The sequence below is a fragment of the Neophocaena asiaeorientalis genome, unplaced genomic scaffold (genome assembly GCF_003031525.2).
Source record: "Neophocaena asiaeorientalis asiaeorientalis breed wild unplaced genomic scaffold, Neophocaena_asiaeorientalis_V1.1 scaffold184, whole genome shotgun sequence".
NCBI classification, from domain to species: Eukaryota; Metazoa; Chordata; class Mammalia; order Artiodactyla; family Phocoenidae; genus Neophocaena; species Neophocaena asiaeorientalis.
The window spans coordinates 529,137-549,358 of NW_020185325.1; the positions used below are offsets into that span (position 1 = coordinate 529,137).

Sequence of the window (20,222 nt, forward strand, 5' to 3'; positions counted from 1 at the left end):
AAAAAAAAAAAAAAAAAAAAATAACAGCTTTAAGTGGGGAAGAATAAGCAGTAAAAGTAAGACCAGTGCGTATACGCTCTGTATAACTACTATTGATAAATGTTGAGTGCTTCATTTTACCTGATTAAATTATTAAACACAACTTTTCCTGTATCCAAAATTAATGAGATTTCTTATCCTCTCATTCTAGCTACTTTTTGATGTAGTTGTTGTTTCTTCTCATATACCTATTCTGTGGAACTAAAGAAATATGTGTATTGCCATATAATCTTACTAACATTCAAGCCTGATCTTTAAAATCTTGTTATTTAATTAAACCTCTGTGTAGGATCTAAGGGGAATTGACAGTGCTGTTCTTTGATGCCCTTTGTGAAGTTCCTGGAAGAGAGTTATCATTTTAATATGCATGTTAAAAGTTATTCTCCAGGTGTTCTCTAACTTGGCTGAAAACCAAACAAAAGAAAATAGGCTTCTATTTCATCAGGGACCTTTGAATTATAAGAAATGAAAGATAATTTTTCTCACTAGGAAAAGAAAATAACTTTCTTCACTCAATGGAACATTAAGTTTTAGAATCTTATTCCCTGGAGAGGTTTAAGAACCTGTAGATGGGCCAAATCTGTGCTGTCTGAGTTCAGTGGGGACCAGTTGATGTTTGTGATGGAGAATGGCTGGTGTCACTCTTTCTGCCTTTTCATTCCATAGTAAAATGAAGTTTCACCAGGACTATTTGTAGATTATTTAAATGTAATAATATTATAATATATAAATATAAAACTTTTATGAAAGTAAATGTGTAAAATTATGAGCATTTTCTGTTACTAAGATTTTTATTGTTTAAAGGACTTTAAATAAGGTTAACAAGATTTTTTCCCATAAATTGAAAAAAAAAAGAGAAAAAGAAGGAATGAGGAAGTGGAGGAAGAGAGGAAGAAAAGAAGTGAGGGGTTCTGGGTTTTTATAGCTACACAAAGGACAGAGGTAATTTTTCCACTGCTCTAAAACATTACTTTTTGATCTTGTTGGTTCTAGCAGTCATTACTGATTATGAAGATAACCCAAATGAATGAATCTATAACCAGTTCATATATAAGATCATTTTTTGTACTATGTGCCAATGAATTTTGAAATTTACTTATATAGGTTTTCAGTTAAAATTTCCAGGCTTATGTTAATTATGCAGTGGACAACATCTTGGATTTTACCGAGTAGTTGTACATAATGCTCTGAAGTACTAATTTTTGTCCAAAGAATCCATTTTGCTCTTTCTATAAACAGCTTAAAGTATAGGGCAACATCAAATAGCACATATTCTCAATGTGAGTTTTATTTTATGAATTAAAACTCTGATTCCTGTCTGTTGAGGTGAGGACTGTGCAGGTGCCTGTGAGAGCATTTCTGAGAGTAGTAGAGGCATTTTCTTCCCTAGGAAAGCTGCTTCAGCTCTTCAAAGGAGATAGTTATGACTCATCTCTTATCTCTTTATCTATTATATACCTGCCTCCCTCCCCCTCATCTAATCAGCCGTTGCTTGGAGTGGAGGTGGGACTTCAGAGAAGTTTGCTAGGTGAAACGTCCCCAGAGTGTTTACCCCAGCAATTATGTGTTCACATCTCTGCATATCACTCGTTGAGATCTTTTTTGGGGTGAAGACTAGGTCCTTTTTACCTTGTATACCTGGCATCTAGCATATGACAATCAATGTTTGCACAATGGACAGATTTATGAAACATCAGACCTCCTGGTTCAGTTTAGCTTGAGAAACGAGAATGTAAAAGTGTGCCACTAATTTGGCACATTATCCACATTCCACGAAGTCAAAGGGGGATCTCAAGTAAGAAACATCAACATTTAAATCAAAAGCACTTGTGTTTCATTTGCTAACCTGATTCTAATCAACTCAAGTTGATCTGATGAAAATTGGTAGAAATCATGGCAGCAATTAGGCTCTGAACTTGATAAAGAGTCCGTATTAGTCTGGATTCTCCAGACAAAACCAATAGGAGATATATACATATATATGCACACATATGAATATGAATATATGATTTAATATAGGAGTTGGCTTTTGCAGTTATAGAGGCTGAGAAGACCCAACATCTATAGTCAGCAAGCTAGAGACCCAGGAGAGCCAATGTTGTATAGTTCCATTTGTAGTCTGAGTCAGACAGGAAAAGACTGATGTCCTTGCTACAAGACAGGTAGAGAAAGTGAAGTCTCCCTTACTCTACCTTTTTGTTCTGTTTGGACCTTCAGTGGGTTGGATGAGGACCACTCACCTTGGAAAGGGCAATCTGTTTTGCTCAATCTGCTGATTCAAAATGTTCATCTCATTCCGAAACACCCTGAGAGACACAACCAAGTATCTGGATACTTAACAGCCCAGTTAAGTTGACACACATTAACCGTCACAGAGTCATACCCCTGACAAGGAGCAAGAAGTACATACATAATATGGTATTTTGCTAATAAACTAATGTAATGTGGGTTTTGTCCATTTGCATTTTCAACCTACTGAATTTGATGGAATACTTGAATTAGTTGATTTTCTAGCTACAATTGCCTAAATATTCAGGCGCTAGGAGTCACAGCCATGTGGCGTGAAGTGGGAATTAATTATGTAACATTTTTGATAGGTTTATTCATTATTCTGTACACTTTATTTAGCACCAGCTTGGACCAGCAGCGTCTTGGTGTACATCAGTTAATTAGACATGTTCCCTGCCCTCACGGAGCAGGCCTTCTGATGAGGAAACACAATGCAAATAAGTAACAAGAAAATAAATGTCTTGGTACAAATTGTGATATATGTTATGATGAGAGTGAACAGAAGGCAGGGAGAGCTAGAGGGGTGTGAGGTGATCCCTACAGAAGGAACAATATGTGCAGAGTCATTGAGGTGCAAAAAAGCTTGGCATATGGAGGGTGTTGAGAAGCTGAGTGCAAGCCAGTGTGCTGGAGCATGGTGGAAGAAGGGTGGCCATAAATGAGGCGAGAGAGACCAGGAAGGGCCAGGTCATGCAGGCTTTGTAGGAGGTATATGGATTTGGATTTTGAATCAGCGTGCAAAGACCATTGTAATTGATTTGAACATTTGACTAATGTGATTTTCAGTCTGAGAGCATTTGGATGAATAGAGACTGTGGTCTGACAAACGCTAGATGCTCCTTGAAGTAAATTTTAGAATTAAGATAGATCCATTTTTTTCCCATGTGAACTCAATTCTGTATAGTTATATATGATTATGGAAGATAGATTTTTGATATTCATATTTTCAGGTAACATTTCATTTAATAATATATAGTAAATCAGAAAATGAAGCAAATCCAAGTATTTTCAGTTGAAAAAAAGGCAGCATGGATGTACAACTTCCTGTTCTCTCATGGAAAATGTTGAGGGAATATTTTCCATGCACCTCTGTATTTTCTGTTTATCTTGTAAGTCACTAATTGCTCTTCGTTTTGGAATATCTTTAGGATGTTTGTATAGCGAACAGCCTTGAAAGGTAGAAATAATGTCTTTATCTGTAGCAGAGGGGCAGGTTTGTTTATAGCCTTGGAAACTCAGGGTTTTTCTCCTGAAATGAAACCCACCGTGTATACAAGCATCCATCTGGGCCCGCCTATATTGCTTTATGGGCCAAGGGAACTAACACAAATAGACTGATGCTCATACTGCTTGTTCTGTGGTGAGTAGTAAATAAAGTCCTTTGTCTCTGACCCATGAGTCTTGTCTTCTGCTAGTATCCATGAAGCCATAACAGGCTAACCTGTTAGCTCCCAAGTTGGGAAAAACCTCAGACCTTCAAAGTTTTGGACAGAGACCCCTTAAGCTGTCTGAGCAGGCAGGTACAATGCCACACAGGTGATACCCTGTGCTTTGCAGTCTGCAAGCTATCATATTAGCATTTTTTTGGTCACTGATTTTCTCCTCCAGAGTCACAAGATGAGCTATTCTCAGACAATCACATCTTAAGTGTGACTTCTATTCTAAAATACATGTGTGAAACCTACTAACTACTAATTATTCTGCCTTAAATATTCTTAACCAAGTGGGAAAAAATTTCGACACCAGAAAGAATGCTATATTAAAATTTTAGAATCATCCAGTCATAAAATATATTAAAATGATACTTGATTTAAATAAAAAATGTTGTATATGTGTATGTGCCTGAAAATATAAAGGAAGCGTATTTTCAAGAAAGTTTGTTACATGATAAGCACTAAGGGACTAACACTGTGGTTTCTGAGTGTTCACAGAACCATTATTATCACAGTACAGGATCACCATGGGCTTGGGCTCTTACCTCCTCCTGACCAGGCGTTTGAGGAGCAATGTGATCAGCTACTCCTTCTACTACCGTGGGAGACTATGAGGTATTGCTCGGGCAGCTGGAGATGTTCTGTGTTTGCACTGTCCAGTACAGCAGCCACTAGCCACATGTGGTTATTGAGCACTTGAAGTTTGGTTAGTCTGAATTGAGATGTGTATAAGTGTAGATTAAATCAATATACCAGATTTCAGACTTAAGGCAGAAAAGGAAGGTAAAATATCTCATTAATAATTTTAAAAATTACGTATGTTTGGAATAATATTTTAGATGTATCAGGTTAAATAAAATATATTATTAAAACTAATTTCACCTGCTTATTTTTAATTCTTTCAGTGTGGCTACTAGAAAACTTTAAATTACATATGTACAATAGCTCTTATTTTATTTCTACTGAGCAATGTTTTAGATCTTTGCTACTCACAGAGCAGTCCTCAGGCAAGCAGCATCAGCATCATCCAGAAACTTGTTAGAAACAAAGAAGCTCATGCCCCACCCCAGACCTACTGAATCAGGATTTGCATTTTTAGAAAATCTCATGTGATTTGTATGCATGTTAAAATTTGAGTAGCAGAGAGTCCCTAAGACTAGGATTGCCAGATTTAGCAAATAAAAATACAAAATGTCCAGTGGAATTTAGATTTCAGATAAACAACAAATAATTTCTTAGTATAGTATGTCCCAAGTATTGCATGGGGTATACTTAGTAATAAAATTATTTGTTTTTTTATCTGAAGTTCACATTTAACCAAGTGTCCCGAATTCTATTTGGCAACACTGCCTATGACAAAACTCCTCCTGCCCAGACCTGTCTTGCTCCTTGAAATTCCGTGGAATCAGGAAGAGGACAGAAAGGTAAAAGGAAAGGCAAAGAGTGGAAGTTGGGTGCAGTGAAAGAACAGAGAAGAAAGGAAATACATGCTGAGAAGTAGGAATAAGATGGGGCATGGACAGACCTTTTGTATTTTATAATTTTTATTAGCAATTTTCTTCCTTACTTCTGTTTTCTCCCACTTCTCCCAGTCATTGTGATTTAATCTTCTCATTTTCTATAGGGCTCCCTAGAGCCATGTTAGAAGATGGTATTTGTGCAAAGTGGACAGTGAGGAAGGTAGTATCTCATCAGGGTCAAGTCCCAAGTCTTCCTATAATGCATCCTCTCTGAAATGCCACTTACAAATAGCCCCTTTCAGCTACCAGTAGTTTGCCATTAAAAAGATCAAGGTTCTTAAATGTCAAAAATGCTGACACTTGGGCTTCCCTGGTGGCGCAGTGGTTGAGAATCTGCCTGCTAATGCAGGGGACACGGGTTCGAGCCCTGGTCTGGGAAGATCCCACGTGCCGCGGAGCAACTAGGCCCGTGAGCCACAACTACTGAGCCTGCGTGTCTGGAGCCTGTGCTCCACAACGAGAGGCCACGACAGTGAGAGGTCCGTGCACCGCGATGAAGACTGGCCCCGCTTGCCACAACTAGAGAAAGCCCTCGCACAGAAATGAAGACCCAACACAGCCAAAAATAAAAATAAGTAAATTAAAAGAAGGCTCAACATTAAAAAAAAAAAAAATGCTGACACTTTCATTTTGGAGGATTTTCTTTATTGTGGCTTTTTAATTGTATGTTTTTATACAAAACAACTGTTAGGAATTTTGTTGTTTGTTTGATGCTTGTTAGGTGGTGGTGGGTTGAAGTGGAGGCTGGCAAAGAAGGAATAACAATAGATATTCTTTATTTAGCTAGGCATTGAAGTAAGAAAAAGCTTTCATCTGTGTTAATTATTTAAAATTTTATTATATTGTGCTAAAAACACAATATGAGATGCAGTCTCGTAACAAATATTTAAGTGTGCAGTACAGTATTGTTACGTATAGATGCAGTCTTGTACAGCAGATCTCTAGAATGTATTAATATTGGGCTTCCCTGGTGGCGCAGTGGTTGAGAGTCCGCCTGGCAATGCAGGGGACACGGGTTCGTTCCCCGGTCCGGGAAGATCCCATATGCCGTGGAGTGGCTGGGCCCGTGAGCCATGGCCGCTGAGCCTGCGCGTCTGGAGCTTGTGCTCCGCAACGGGTGAGGCCACAACAGTGAGAGGCCCGCGTACTGGAGAAAAAAAAAAAAAAAAAAAAAATAGGCTTGAATGTATTAATATTGCTTAACTGAAGCTTTGTGCCAGTTAATTAGCAAGTCCTATTTCCTCGTTCCCCAGCCCTTGGCAACCACCATTCCACTCTTTGATTCTATGAATTTGCCTGTGTTAGACACCTCATATAAATGGAATCATATAGTATTTGTGACTGGCTTATTTCACTTAGATAAATGTCCTCAAGGTTCATCCATGTTGTCACATATCGCAGAATTTCCTTTTTATTTAAAGGCTGAATAATATTTCATTGTATGTATATATCACGTATCGTTTATCCATCCATCCATCAACAGAGACTTAGGTTTTTTCTACCTCTTGGCTATAGTGAATAGTGCTGCAGTGAAAATGGGAGTGCTAATATCTCTTTGAGATCCTGATTTCAATTCTTGTGGATAATGATCCATAAGTGCAATTGTAGGATCATATGGTAGTTCTATTTTTAATTTTTTGAGGAGTCTGCATATTGTTTTCCATAGCAGCTGCACCATTTTGTATTCCCACCAGCAGTGTACATGGGTTCCGATTTCTCCACATCTTTGCGAACACTTCTTTTTTTGATAATGACCACCCAGACAGGTGTGAGATGATGTCTCTTTGTGGTTTTGATTTTATTTCCCTGATGATTAATGACATTGAGCACTTTTCATATACATGTTGGCCATTTGTGTGTCTTTTTTGGAAAAATGTCTATTCAAATCGTTCGCCCACTTTAAAATTGTGTTATTTGTTTTATGCTATTGAGTTGTAGGAGTTCCTTATATATTTTGGAAATTAACCCTATATCAGATGTATGTTTTGCAAATATTTTCTCTCATTCTATAGGTTGCCTTTTCACTCTGTTGATTGTTTCCTTTGCTGTGTAGAAGCTTTTTAGTTTGATGTAGTCCTATGTCTGTTTTTGCTTTTATTGCCCATGCTTTGGGAGCATAGCCATAAAATTATTGACGAAACCAACGTCCTGAAGCTTTTCCCCTATGCTTTCTTCTAGGTTTTAAGTCTTTAATCCATTTTGAGTTGATTTTTGTATATGGTGTGAGATAAGGATCCAATTTCATTCTTTTGCATGTGGATATCCAGTTTTCCCAGCATCATTTGTTGAAGAGACTGTCCTTTTCCCATTGTATGTTCTTGGCACCCTTGTTGACCAGTTACCCTTATGTGCATGTATTTATTTCTAGGGTCTCTAGTCTGTTCTATTGTTCTATATGTCTGTCTTTATGCCAGTACTGTTCTGTTTTAATTACTGTAGCTTTGTAATGTATTTTGAAATCATGAAGTGTGATGCCTCCAGCTTTGTTCTTTCTCAAGGTAGATTTGGCTATTCAGGGCCTTGTTTAATCTTCACAACAATTCTTTGAGTTAAGTACCTTTGTCTCCACTCTGCAAATGAAGAAAAGTAACTTGCCTAATATCAGATAGCTAGTAAGAGCTGGAGCTGGGAATGCACTTGAGTGCTGTCTGACTCCAAAGCCAGTGTGCTTTACCATTGCATTTCATGCCTCTCAGCAAATGGAGAGTCATGAATTCAATAGGACACATACATAAAATTAGTTTAGCCTCAGAGAGTTTTACTTAGTTATTCACCTGAAAAATGCCTATGATATTGTATACTTCATAGATTTTTGAGGAGAATTTGTTTCCTGAAAAGCATTATGAGATTCTGAAGAGAGTACCAAAACTATGCCAATTTCTAAAAAGAGCTTAATAATCTTTCATTGCAATGAATAATCAAACAACCTAAACAGACTCATTAGTTTCACTCTGTACTCTAAATTAAGCAGTATCAGGCCCCTCCTTCCACCCTCTCCCACACATAATACATCCTGGAAAAGCTATCTTTTTATTGGTTGAATATATTAGTCAGTCACAAGGCGTAAAAAGTACTGCCTCTGCTCTGTTTGCACTTATGAATTAACAGATGTGCCTGGTTTGAAAAATGGATTCATTTCTTGGTGGGAAGAAAAATTAGTTTTTCACTTTATTTTTTTATGTATGGGATTTTCACTAACCTTGGACCAGTTACTTGCCAGGAAGAACATAAGGTGAGTAAGTGCACATCTTTTAATATGATGCGTCTGCAAACTTCAGTGCAAGTATGAAATTATGTGGTTCTGTAATTTCTTTATATTGTTGCATAGCTACATTTGTTAACAATTCAAAATGGATATACTAGATTAGATCATTTGGTAGCTACTAAAATCATTGAATGAGAGTTTATAAATAAGAGATTAAAACATAATCTTTATTGTAAGAGGGAAGAGTTAATTTATTTGTTCAAAATATCCAAGAAACATTTGTATTATGTATCAAAGTATATCTCTATGAGAAAATGACTCAAATCAGTGTTCTTGTTTCCTTTATACTTATAAGTAAATGTTAATTTCGGTTTCTCCTGCTGTTTTTATGTGAGAAGAGAGTAAGAAAACACTTAAAAACCTCAGAAATATGTTACCTGTCCCCCAAAGAACAGGTATTAAATCATTTTAACTAGTAGGAGATGGTAATTGTGTGGAGTACATACTATTTAAAACCAACAAGCAAAATTTCTATTTCTATTTCCTTTGTCCTTTTGGCTTCTTTCCATACCATGTAAGGGAACATATAGAGATTTCTATATAAAGAAGAACATGCAAAATCTGAATAGCAATTAACTTATGTCATATCCCCCAATTACTCATTATGTGCTCTCACAACAAATCCATCAGGGGATTTAGTGTGAGCACAAAGGAAGGTGTCAAGCAGGATGATCTGCCAAAACTTGTGTTAAGGAATTCTTAAGTCATCAGCTAATAAAAACAGTAAGTACAGGTATTTTTTATTTGTTTCCAAATCAGTTAGTGCTTTCCTTCAGGTTCACTTTCAAGTAATAAGTGACCTATACTCCTTAGGTGGTTAAAGCTTAGTAATGTTTCCTCACCTGGTTTATACAGAAATGACTGATTTATGTATTACACTGGTAAAATATACACCAAGAACTGTAAAAATCCCAATTCTGTTTTTGAAGCAAGATTAATGGGTTTAAATAATTTTAGTTCCAGAAGAGACCGTAGAAATCATACAAATCAGTGATCATTTGAATCTAATAATATGTCATATTAATTCATTATGAAGGAAACAACAGTTGCTGTTTTGTGAATGTTCTTTCATATCATAGATCTGGAATTTAAAATATATTTCAATTCTATGAGTAATTCAAGGTTCTTAAGTCTCTAGGAAGGGTGATTGTATTTTAAGCCTGATACATGTTACCTGAGCTTAGAGAAAGTAGGGGTCATCACTCTTCATTTACATATTCCTTCCTCAAATTGGGTTTATACTTAAACAAAAAGAAAATCTTTTCCCTCTCACACAGCACCCCCCGTGATCTCCCATTTCCCACTTGCCTTTCAGAGTTTGTTCGTTCATTAAGTTGTTAGTTCATTTATGCATGTAACACATAGTTTTAATACTTGATACTTTTAAATAGGCACAGTGCTAGGTGCTGGTTGTACAATGGTGAGCAAAACAGATATAGTCTCTGCCCTCATGGACCTTTAAATCTAGAACAGAGGTGCTCATTAATCAAATGATATTATTACAAATAAACTGTGAAATGTGCTTTGAAAGAAAAGTATGGTAGACTGTGAACACATATAATAGGGGGATCTGAACTAGTCTGAAAAGTTAGGGACAGTGTTTCTGAGGAAGTTATATTTGAGCTGTGATATGGAGGACATGACAAGGAGGTAGGGAGAAGGGCAGGATGGAGAACATTCCAGGTAGAGGGGACAACAGGTGCTAAGACTCTTATGAGGGAAGAAGGGAACATGAAGCATTCAGGGAACTGAACTAAAGAACGCTAGTGTATCTGGAGGAGAGAGGGGCGGAGGCAAAATGAGCACAACTAGCAGGCTGAGGCCTTTCAGGGCCTTGTAGGCCTTGGTAGGAACCTGATCTTCACCCTGAGCAGAACCATGAAGGAGCTACTTCACCTTCATCTTCATGAAGGCATACTTGGGAGACTCATGATGGAACACCTGGTAAATCAAGAATATTTCACCAGCCACTGCAAGCCTAGGGCTCTTGATTACTTTTCATGTATTGCAGAGTTCCCTTTTACTGGAAAAGGGTCTGAATATTTTAGTGCTAATGTAGGTTTATTTTTTTTACATTAAAAATCAGTGTTTCTTAGTTTATTCACATGGATAATTTAAACCAGATAATCCTTTAGTTCTCCTTTAGTTCAGAGATCATGTAGTGATGTGAAAATGCATGTGTACTGTGTTTTGTCTTTGGTTGAGATTATGGCTTCCTTTAAAACCTCATTAGTTTAGGCTTATGGGTGTGGGCAAGGCCTATCCAAATTAGAGTTTATTTGAAAAAGAATATAGCAGCATTATTGTATGTCCATAGATTCATTGAAATGAAAATAAGCCTATTTTGTGTGCTAAAAGCTTTTCATTAGTGAGCACGTGGAAATTTTTAATTAGTAGAGTCTCAAGCCAAGCATATTAATGATATGATAACTCATTCATTTATTCATCTACTTTTATTCAGTAAACATTAAACTCCTTTGCTGACTAGATATTTTCAAATGACGATATATTATTATCTTATTTAGGTAAAATATATCTCAATTTTATGTTTTTGTTCATTAAAACATTTTAAAATTGAATCCTTAACCTTGTATCATGAATTATGATTTTTGGATACAGTTCAAATTAAAAAAAATTAAAAATCTATTTGTATATGGTGATATTAGAAAGCTTGAAACTTTTCAAGAAATATTTCTGGAGTATTAGTCTTTCTTTCATGTATTCAGTTACTGTTTAACTTGTACTATAGAATTTGGAGTTTAAGTAGGTAGAGATCTTTTGGCTAAAGCATATCTCTATTGTGGTTATATGATTATTTTGATCGGAGCCTCACTCTTGCTGCTCAGGAAATTTAATTTCTTAGTGCTCCTAGGTGTGATTTGAGTCAGAGGACTGATTAATGCTAACCGTACTCACAAGAGACATAGTATAAATCAGAATGCTAATTTATAAATTTTTAAAGTAAGGCATCTTTTAAAAAAGAATAAATTAGAAAAATTTATCAAAGTAATACATATACATGGTTAAAACAATCAAATGGTACCAAGACACATAATAAATTATTTAAAAACTGTCTCCTATTTTGTCAGCTTTTCTCTAGTAACAAACAACTGCAAAATTCCAGAATCTTACAATCTCAAACATTTATTTCTCACCCCTGTTACAGCTACAGGTGGGCTGCCATGGCCCTGCTCCAGCTCTGTTTCCCATGTCTTCTCATTTCAAGACCCAGACTTGAAAGAGCAGCCTCTATTTGGACATGCCATTATCATATCAAAGAGAAAAGGGCAAGGGGTGGTAGACGCATGTAACATCTCTTAAAGTTTCTGTGGAACTGGCACATTATTGCTTCCACTCATATTCCATTGGCCCATATTCCAAGACATATAGCCAAGCCTGATGACGGGGCAGGAAATATTCCCCCCACAGGGAGATACTACAAGGAATATGGCCAAATACAGGGATACATTCATCTCTGGGATTGCTGTTCCTAGGGAGTTAGTTGGGAACAATCCCACTTGCCTTTCAGAGTTTGTTCGTTCATTAAGTTGTTAGTTCATTTATGCATGTAACACATAGTTTTAATACTTGATACTTTTAAATAGGCACAGTGCTAGGTGCTGGTTGTACAATGGTGAGCAAAACAGATATAGTCTCTGCCCTCATGGACCTTTAAATCTAGAACAGATACATACACTGTATGTATTAAATATTATTATTTAAATGATATATGCAGATGATTTCTCAATTTATACGTTTTAGATTTTGTGTAACAACTTCCTTTTATTATCAACAGAGTATTTAACATATAACATGGTCTCTCAGATCCTCCTTTTGCGTAGAGATCTCCCTCTAGGTTTCCCTTCTTCAGAGCCCTTTTGTCCTGTTGCTCCGATCTGGATTGATTCTCTCTAGGTCTGATGTGCAGTAGCCATCCTTAGGTTTCTCTTCATTGTTCTTCTGAGTTTGATCCACTGTTTATTAGAACGTATGCTTTCCTCTTTCTTGGTTTTATCCCTTACTTTGGTGGAGCATGTCCTCCATTAGCTTTTGAAAGGGTGTAAAATACATTTTCTGAATCCTTGCATGATTCTTGTTTTTTATTTCTGGAAGCTTATAGGACATTTTCTTTCTTCCAGTCTTCAAAATGTTACAAGTACCTTATCTCACAACTATCAACTCAGAATGGATCCTCACATAGCTAAATGTAAACGCTGAAACTTTAAAACTTCTAGGTAAAATGCAAGAAAAAATCTTTGTGACCTTATGTTAAGAAATGTTTCTTTTAGACACAAAAAAATGGACAATAAAAGAAAAACAAATTCATTAGACTTTTGAAATTTAAAACTTTTGCTTTTTGAAAGTCACCATTAAGAAAATGAAAAAGATATAGAATGGAAAAAATGATTTTCAATGCATATATCTGACAGAGAACTTGTATCTAGAACATACAAAGAATTCTTTCAACTCATAAGAGGACCATGAACTTATTTTTAAAAATTGGAAAAAGTTTTAAACACATACTTTACAAAATAAAATATATGAATGGCGTTAGACACAAGAAAAGATGCTCAGCATCATTAGTCATCAGGGAAATGAAAATTAAAACTACAATGAGATAGCAACCCACACCCATTAGAATGGCTACAATTAAGCAGACTGACAATACCAAATGTTTTGTCATAAGAATGTGGAGCTACAGGAAAGCTCACATGCTGAAACTGATAGGCAGTTTAAAAGTTAAACTTACACATTATGACTCAGCCATTCTACTCTGGGTATGTATTCAAGAGAAACAAAAACGTATTCCACAAAACCCCATAAATGTCCATCAGTGGGTTCATAGACAAAATGTGGTATATCCATACAATGAAATATTTCTCAGTAATAAAAAGGAATGAAATATTGATACATGTAACAAAATCAGTGAATTTTAGTCATTAAAAATCTGGAAGAATCCAGGCACCAAAGAATATATGTTACATGCTTCTGTTTATAATTGGAGAAGATACAAACTAACCTAAAGTGACAAAGTAAGTCTGTAGTTGCCTGTGGCAGAGGTGAAGGAAACATCACTTCACTGCAAAAGTGCATGAGGAAACTTCTGTGGGATGTAAATATTCTGTATCTTTATTGTGGCAGTGTGTCATAGGTATATGTCTATGCCCAAATCCATCAAATTGTACACATTGAATGGACTAATGCAGTTTACTATACTTAAATTATATGTCAATAGAGCTGATAAAGTGAAAAAATAATTGCATGCATATATGAATTTATTAACAGCATCTAGTAGAAATATAGTTATCAATTTATCATCTTAAATTCTCACTAGCTGTTAGAGGTTGTATTACAAGGAGAGTGGTGCATTTAATTTGTAATTGGTTCCATATAATTAATTCTAAAGCATTTCACTATAATATAGATTTAGTAACTCTTTATATCCAAAATTATGTTTTGCATATAGATAATAATGTATAATATATATATTTCTCTAATTGTAAAAGTGTTGGGTTTATATGATAGTTATATATATAGGTCTTAGATAGGAATCTCTAAATATAGAATTTGATCTGTATTCTCATATATTACAGGTACAACTTATGAAAAATTAAAAATATGCAGTAAACTAAAAATTTTTATGACATGATACAATTGGAGATTTAAACTGATGTGATATTTAATATTAAAGAATTATTAATATTTTCTAGATATAATTGGGTTGTTACTTTTTAAAGTCCTTATCTTTTAGAAATACATACCTAAATAAATATAATTTCTGATATTTTCTTCATAATAATACTAGAGTGGGGAAGTGGGTGGGCACATAGGTAAAACAGGATTGGTTATGACTTGATAATTACTAAAGCTGGATGATGGGCACAGGTACTTGGGGAGGGTGAAGGAGCTTATATTTTTCTGTTTAAATTTGTGTATGTTTGCAATATTCCACGATAAAAAGATGTATATATCTTCTAACATAGCAATTTCACTTCTAGGAATTTATCTTAAGGAACTTCTCAGGAGTATGAACAAATAATCCATGATAATGTTCAATGTAGTATTGTTTATTAATTGGAAACAAGTACTTAATAAGTTTTTAGTTTAAATAAATTAATACATTTGTATGATGTAATACCACATGGAATTCAAAATTATGTCAGAAAAATATGTAATAACGTGGGAAAATATTTGTGATATATTTTTAAGTAAAAAAAATTACACACTTTAAAACGGGATGTTTATAAAAATCTGTTTAAATGATATAAAAAATAAATTATATTTGTGTGTAGGGTGTGTATGCATGTATGTAGAGTGAAACACTGGAAGGATATATTATTATAATTTATATCTTCATAATTTTCAGAAATACCTTTTTGGCAACAGAGTCTGTCTTTTTTTTAAATAAAAAGGGTTGAATATTTTTGCTTTAATATGTTGACTGTACAATGTGATATAAAATTTCACTGTAAAATATTTTATTATGTTTTATTATTTGGTTATTTGATTTATTATTTGGTTATTATTTATTTTTGGTTGAACCTCAGTGTCTAGCATACTGCTTGGCACATAGTAAACTCTCAGAGTAGATTGTTTATTCAATGAATGAACATTAGGGTTGATATTTAAAAATTTTTTCTACTTTAAAATTTTCAGTCTTTTCCTTATTTTCTTTGAAGAACATATATAGTATTACTTTTTAAATCAGAAATTCACTATTCAAAAGTGAACAGTTTTGACAGGCTAAGGTTCTCCTCTACTCTGAGATGTAACAAACCAAAATGTCCTTAAAATTACATATAAAATCTAAAATGTAGATATTTGTTCAGCATCTTTTTATTTTTGTTTCTTCTAGTTTCAGCTCTCCAACATCTTCAAATAAAGAAGTGGTTATGAACAATGGTAAGACTTGTAATTTCCCTTATGATTCCTTGGGGGGTGGAGGAAGGGTTCTGTCTGTGATGGGCTTCCCTGAACACCAGTACTGGCATCAGCAGTCTGATGTGAAAATCTCTGAAACTACAGTATTCTAAATTATGAGCCAAAAGAGACTTAAGCCTGTGCTTGGCATATTATTGTCACTCAATTACATTAATAAATATATGACACTTAGCCTTTGTACTCATATCATTTTATTTGACAGATCAGCAGAATAATGGAGGAATGAAACCAGTGCAGGATTTCACAATAGGAATCACACAGGTATGAACATGTTAGGAAACTAGATTGTATCATTAAAAAAAGTAAACACATTTCAATCAGGTCACAGCCACTGTGAAAATATAAGTAATAATTCTATTAATAACTAACATTCTTGCTTGAACTTTAGGTGAGGAAATGTATTATGGTAATCTTATAGTTGAGAAAACACTTAAGTTTCACTTGCTGTCATATACAGTATTTTCATTACAATATTCAGTTTTACTTTTGTTCCTTTCCAGATAGGATCACTATAGTAACAGTTTATCTTTGGTTACTGGTAAACTTGGGTTGCTGCCTGTTCAATTTCTCTTTTATCTCTATTTACACTGGAGTAATTGGTATGGAATAGTTGCTCTGGATAAGTGGAGCTTCTTTCGGATAGAGACCTGCCTTTATGATCTCCAGAGTGACATACTGAAGTGCATTGTCTTGGGCTTCCTGGAAATCTGCAAAGGTTTCATAAGATGTAGAATAAGGTTAGAATACCTTGCTAGTTTATGTATATTAAATGACCTGGAACTACACTGTCCAAGAGAGTAGACACTAGCCACATGCTGCTATTTAAATTTAAATTCAAATTGGATAATGTTAAGTAAAATTAAAAATTAAGCTCTTCAATTGTACTGGCTACATTTCCAGTGCATAATAGCCAATATCACAGGAAGTTCTGTTGGACATTAACGGTCTGGAGAATTACGCTTGATTTTCAGAAACCTCTTGTTTTCTTTGTTTAACATATTAATGAATTTATTTAAAGTTCTGAATTATTTGGGTTCTTATGATATTATTTTTTGAAAAGATTACCGCCATTAGTTTCAAGGCATGGTGAATTTTAAAAAAAAATTAATAGACTTTTTTTTTTAGTAGTTCTAGGTTTACAGAAAAAACTGACCATAAGTACACAATATTCCCATATACCTCTCCAGTCTGCAGCCTGCTAATTTCCCCTGTATTTAAAATCTTTCATTAGTGTGATGCATTTGTTAAAACTGATAATCCACTACTGATACATTATTAACTAAAGTCCATAGTTTACATTAGCATTCATTCTTTGTGTCGCACATTTTATGGGTTTTAACAAATGTATAATGATATCTATCTACTATTACAGTATTATACAGACTAATAGTTTCATGGCCCTAACAATCTAGTGCACTCCACCTATTTATTCCCTCTTCCTCCCCCAGCACGGTGACTGGTGACTTTTTAAAGTCATTATTGCTAATATTATTACTTTCAAAGTTGGTTTTTGGTTTGTTTGTTTTTATAATTTGGTTCTTTACATTTTTGGTGCTTTGTGGAACTGGGTTCATGTGCCTTTCAGGTATACCTATCATTTTTAGGCTTGATAGGTCCACCCATCTTTTCCCCACAATAACATGGACTCTGAAGCTAGCAGTTTCAACAGGTTTTGAATTGGCTTTTTTACTTCCAAGAAGCCTTTTGTACCATGGATACAAATTCGTATCTTAAATTTCATTTATTTGGTTAATTATGCTAACTACAATCTGAGCAGACAAAGATTTAGAAAAAGAACCTTGGAATGCATCCAGCCATCATAGCCCGGTTAATGTCTCCGTGGATGGAATTCCCTGCATTCTCTTTTGGGCCAAAAGAATAACAATTAAATTTAAGAATCAGACCTGGCTGGACCTTAGAGATGAAGCCATTGGCCACAAGGCAACAGTGGACGCTGGCAACTCAAATTGCAGTGAAGGAAGTGCCATGTAACTTGACTGCTTTGCTGGAGCAAGCCCTTAGGGCGAGTGTAGCCTGTTAACTGGGTGGTCCAGTTTTCTGTCATTTAGGAAAGTAGAAGTAGGCTCCTTTGTACATGACCCTGACATACATTTCTGAGGAAACGTCTAATGTCTAAAATGAAAGAACAAGTCAGAAATTAATTTTTTTAATTTCTTATTTTTTTCCCCAATAATTTTATTCTGAACACTTTAGCTAATTGTTATAATACTTTGTGGAAGTTCAGGATTCTGAAAATGAAGTTTCCCAAACTCGTTCTGAAAAAGAGAAAGAATTCCAGGCTCTATGTCAACTCCAAATGTGAGGTGTCAAACTACTTTTGTCCCAGCAGGAAGGAAATTGCATATCGGTGAGCAGAGTCATACATATTCTAGTGGGTGAAACAAAGAAAGCTGACTCCATCTAGCCAGGGCAGATATTTGATTCTAGGAAGTGTTCTGAAGTTATGGAACATTGCCTGTTTGCAAATGTGCAAGGGTAACTTTGAATGGCCAAATTTCAGAGAATTCTTTAGGACATTTAAAAAATGATTAGAATAATTATTTTTGAGTTGAGATAAGCAGATTAAACAACTATCCCTATCGAAGAGGAAGTCAATTTCCAGTGCCTTTCTCTGCTTTTCAGCCATCCAAGCAGATATTTTTTGCTTGTATTTGTTTTGGTCCAGAGGGAGGAAGTCTGGCATGTCCCACTTGCTTTCTATAAAGCTCCTTGCTTTCAACATTTGTTGGCATAATGGAGGCTTTTGGAAGATTCTCTGCATTTGTTCTGGCCTGGTTTAGATGGGCAGAATGCTTTGTATAAACCATAACATGCTCCGTGTTTGTGTGTGTGTGTGTGTGTGTGTGTGTGTTTCTCTGTATTATTCTTATATACTTTGGTGGGAACACTTTTTTATTTCTGAACTTCTCATTTAAAAATTCTTGATGATGGGTAAAAAATGGATTATATTCATGTATGCTTACAAGTTACATTACAAGTTTTAGTAAGTATGTTGCTATTCACAATGACTATCTCTTATCAGAGAGCTAGGGAATTGTAAGCAAAATCCAGAGTCCTCCCGGATTTGTTTATTCTGTTAACAGCATAACTATCAAAGAGACTCCAACATTGCTGAGAGCTCAGGACTGTTTCCTCAGCCTCTAATTAATTCCCTACAGTGCTCTTTATTTGTGGTCAGCTGCGGGGAGAGAGGCTGATTGCCTGGGGATAGTCTTGCCTGTCCATGGCTGACTGGCCCTCCTTGATTCCATTTATCCTGACCCCAGGGAATTTGTGGGGTAGATCAGGGCACCACAGCTTTTTGCTGGACTTTAGAAACCTTGATTATCACTGGGAACCTAGAGAGAGAAAGAATGAAAACTTAGCTTCTAGGCCCAGTTCTGCCAGTGAGCTCTGTGACTTTATAAACAGGAGCCACTCTAGGATCATCATGAGTGAGATGGAGATGGTGGCATCTATTACTAGCAGCTAACAGGACTGGAGCACTTGGAATTGGCCAGGCACCTTGTGAGGACTTCACAGGTATGTTATCTGTTATTCCTCACAATGCTATTGCGAGTTAAGTCCCTGAGTCACAGGTACAGTTATCATCGGTGTTTCAGGTGAGGGTGGGCTTAGGAAACTTGTTAAGATCATACAGCCTGTATGGTAATAGAGCTGGGGTCTAAAACATCTTTAACAATGCCATTTTCCCTCCTCTCTCTTGGCGCTATCTCATTGCAGTGTGAAAATCAAATGAAGAAATGTATGCATGAGAACTTTGCCAAGTGCTACTCAAAGTATAAGATACTAATGACAACTAGAGTAAAATAGTGTCTAGTTACCTGGTAGAGAGGCCTAAGGAACCTTTGGTTTTCATAATACACAAGTTAATGATTTTTTTTTCTTTGTCACTGCCCAAGAATTCTAGTGGGTGAGTTCTGAGCGTGTATCATCCACCTTTTGGAGTCCTGCTCAGGTGAGTGTGCAGGCATCCTGGAGAGCCCTCCCAAGGGCATGATGGGGAGGCTTCCCAGGATGTGAGGCATTCAAGGACCAGCTGCTGAGACTGTCCCTGATTCCTGTGAATTGCATAGATGAGTGAGATGCCTTTGTTATGCTGGCAAGGAAATCTTATATTCAAGAACCAGAAAGGGAGTTGCGGAAAGAACAAACCCAAACTAAGACATAACCATGTAAGGTCAAAAGCACAGATTAAAAAAAAATGACCATATTTTAGTGCTTGGAAACAAAATGTTCAGGGAAAGGCAAATTGTTGGCAGACAGATTTGCTACAGAAGTCTTTTTAAATAGTGAAAGCCTTACAAACAGAGCATAATCCCAGCATCTGTGTGTATTTTGAATTTAGGCAATTAAAGTCTCAAGAATTCAGAATCTGTTTTAAACATGGGAGGGTAGGGCGCTTGGAAGAGTAAATGAAGCTCTTTTTTGAGTGACTCCCTAGGTTGTATTTCCCCTTTATGGTGCAGCATGTGGTGCAGTGCTTGGCACATAAAAAAATCTCACTGAATGATTGCTGAATTTGCTTTGTTGAAATTGGGCCTCATGTTCTTTACTCCACAGCAGAGCATGTTAACAGCTTTCATTGAAACCAGGACTGCTGGAGAAAGCTCTTGGGACATCAGAAGCATGGAGGCCATTGAGCTGCTCCACCAGAGATTCGGGTGGGCGCAACGTGGCTTTGCTTGGAGCTTCAGTTCATTAGCTGGAGAG

General features: G+C 35.8%; 1 protein-coding gene across 1 annotated transcript in view; it reads left to right on the forward strand.

The window, feature by feature from the left end:
• Nucleotides 1-20,222, forward strand: part of LOC112392589 (V-type proton ATPase subunit S1-like protein) — a 39,118-nt gene that overhangs the window by 5,659 nt on the left and 13,237 nt on the right. Inside the window, 4 exon segments of the mRNA XM_024734372.1 lie at nt 8,332-8,513; nt 15,403-15,449; nt 15,691-15,759; nt 17,266-17,476. Of these exon segments, the coding sequence (XP_024590140.1) occupies nt 8,332-8,513; nt 15,403-15,449; nt 15,691-15,759; nt 17,266-17,476 (509 nt within the window).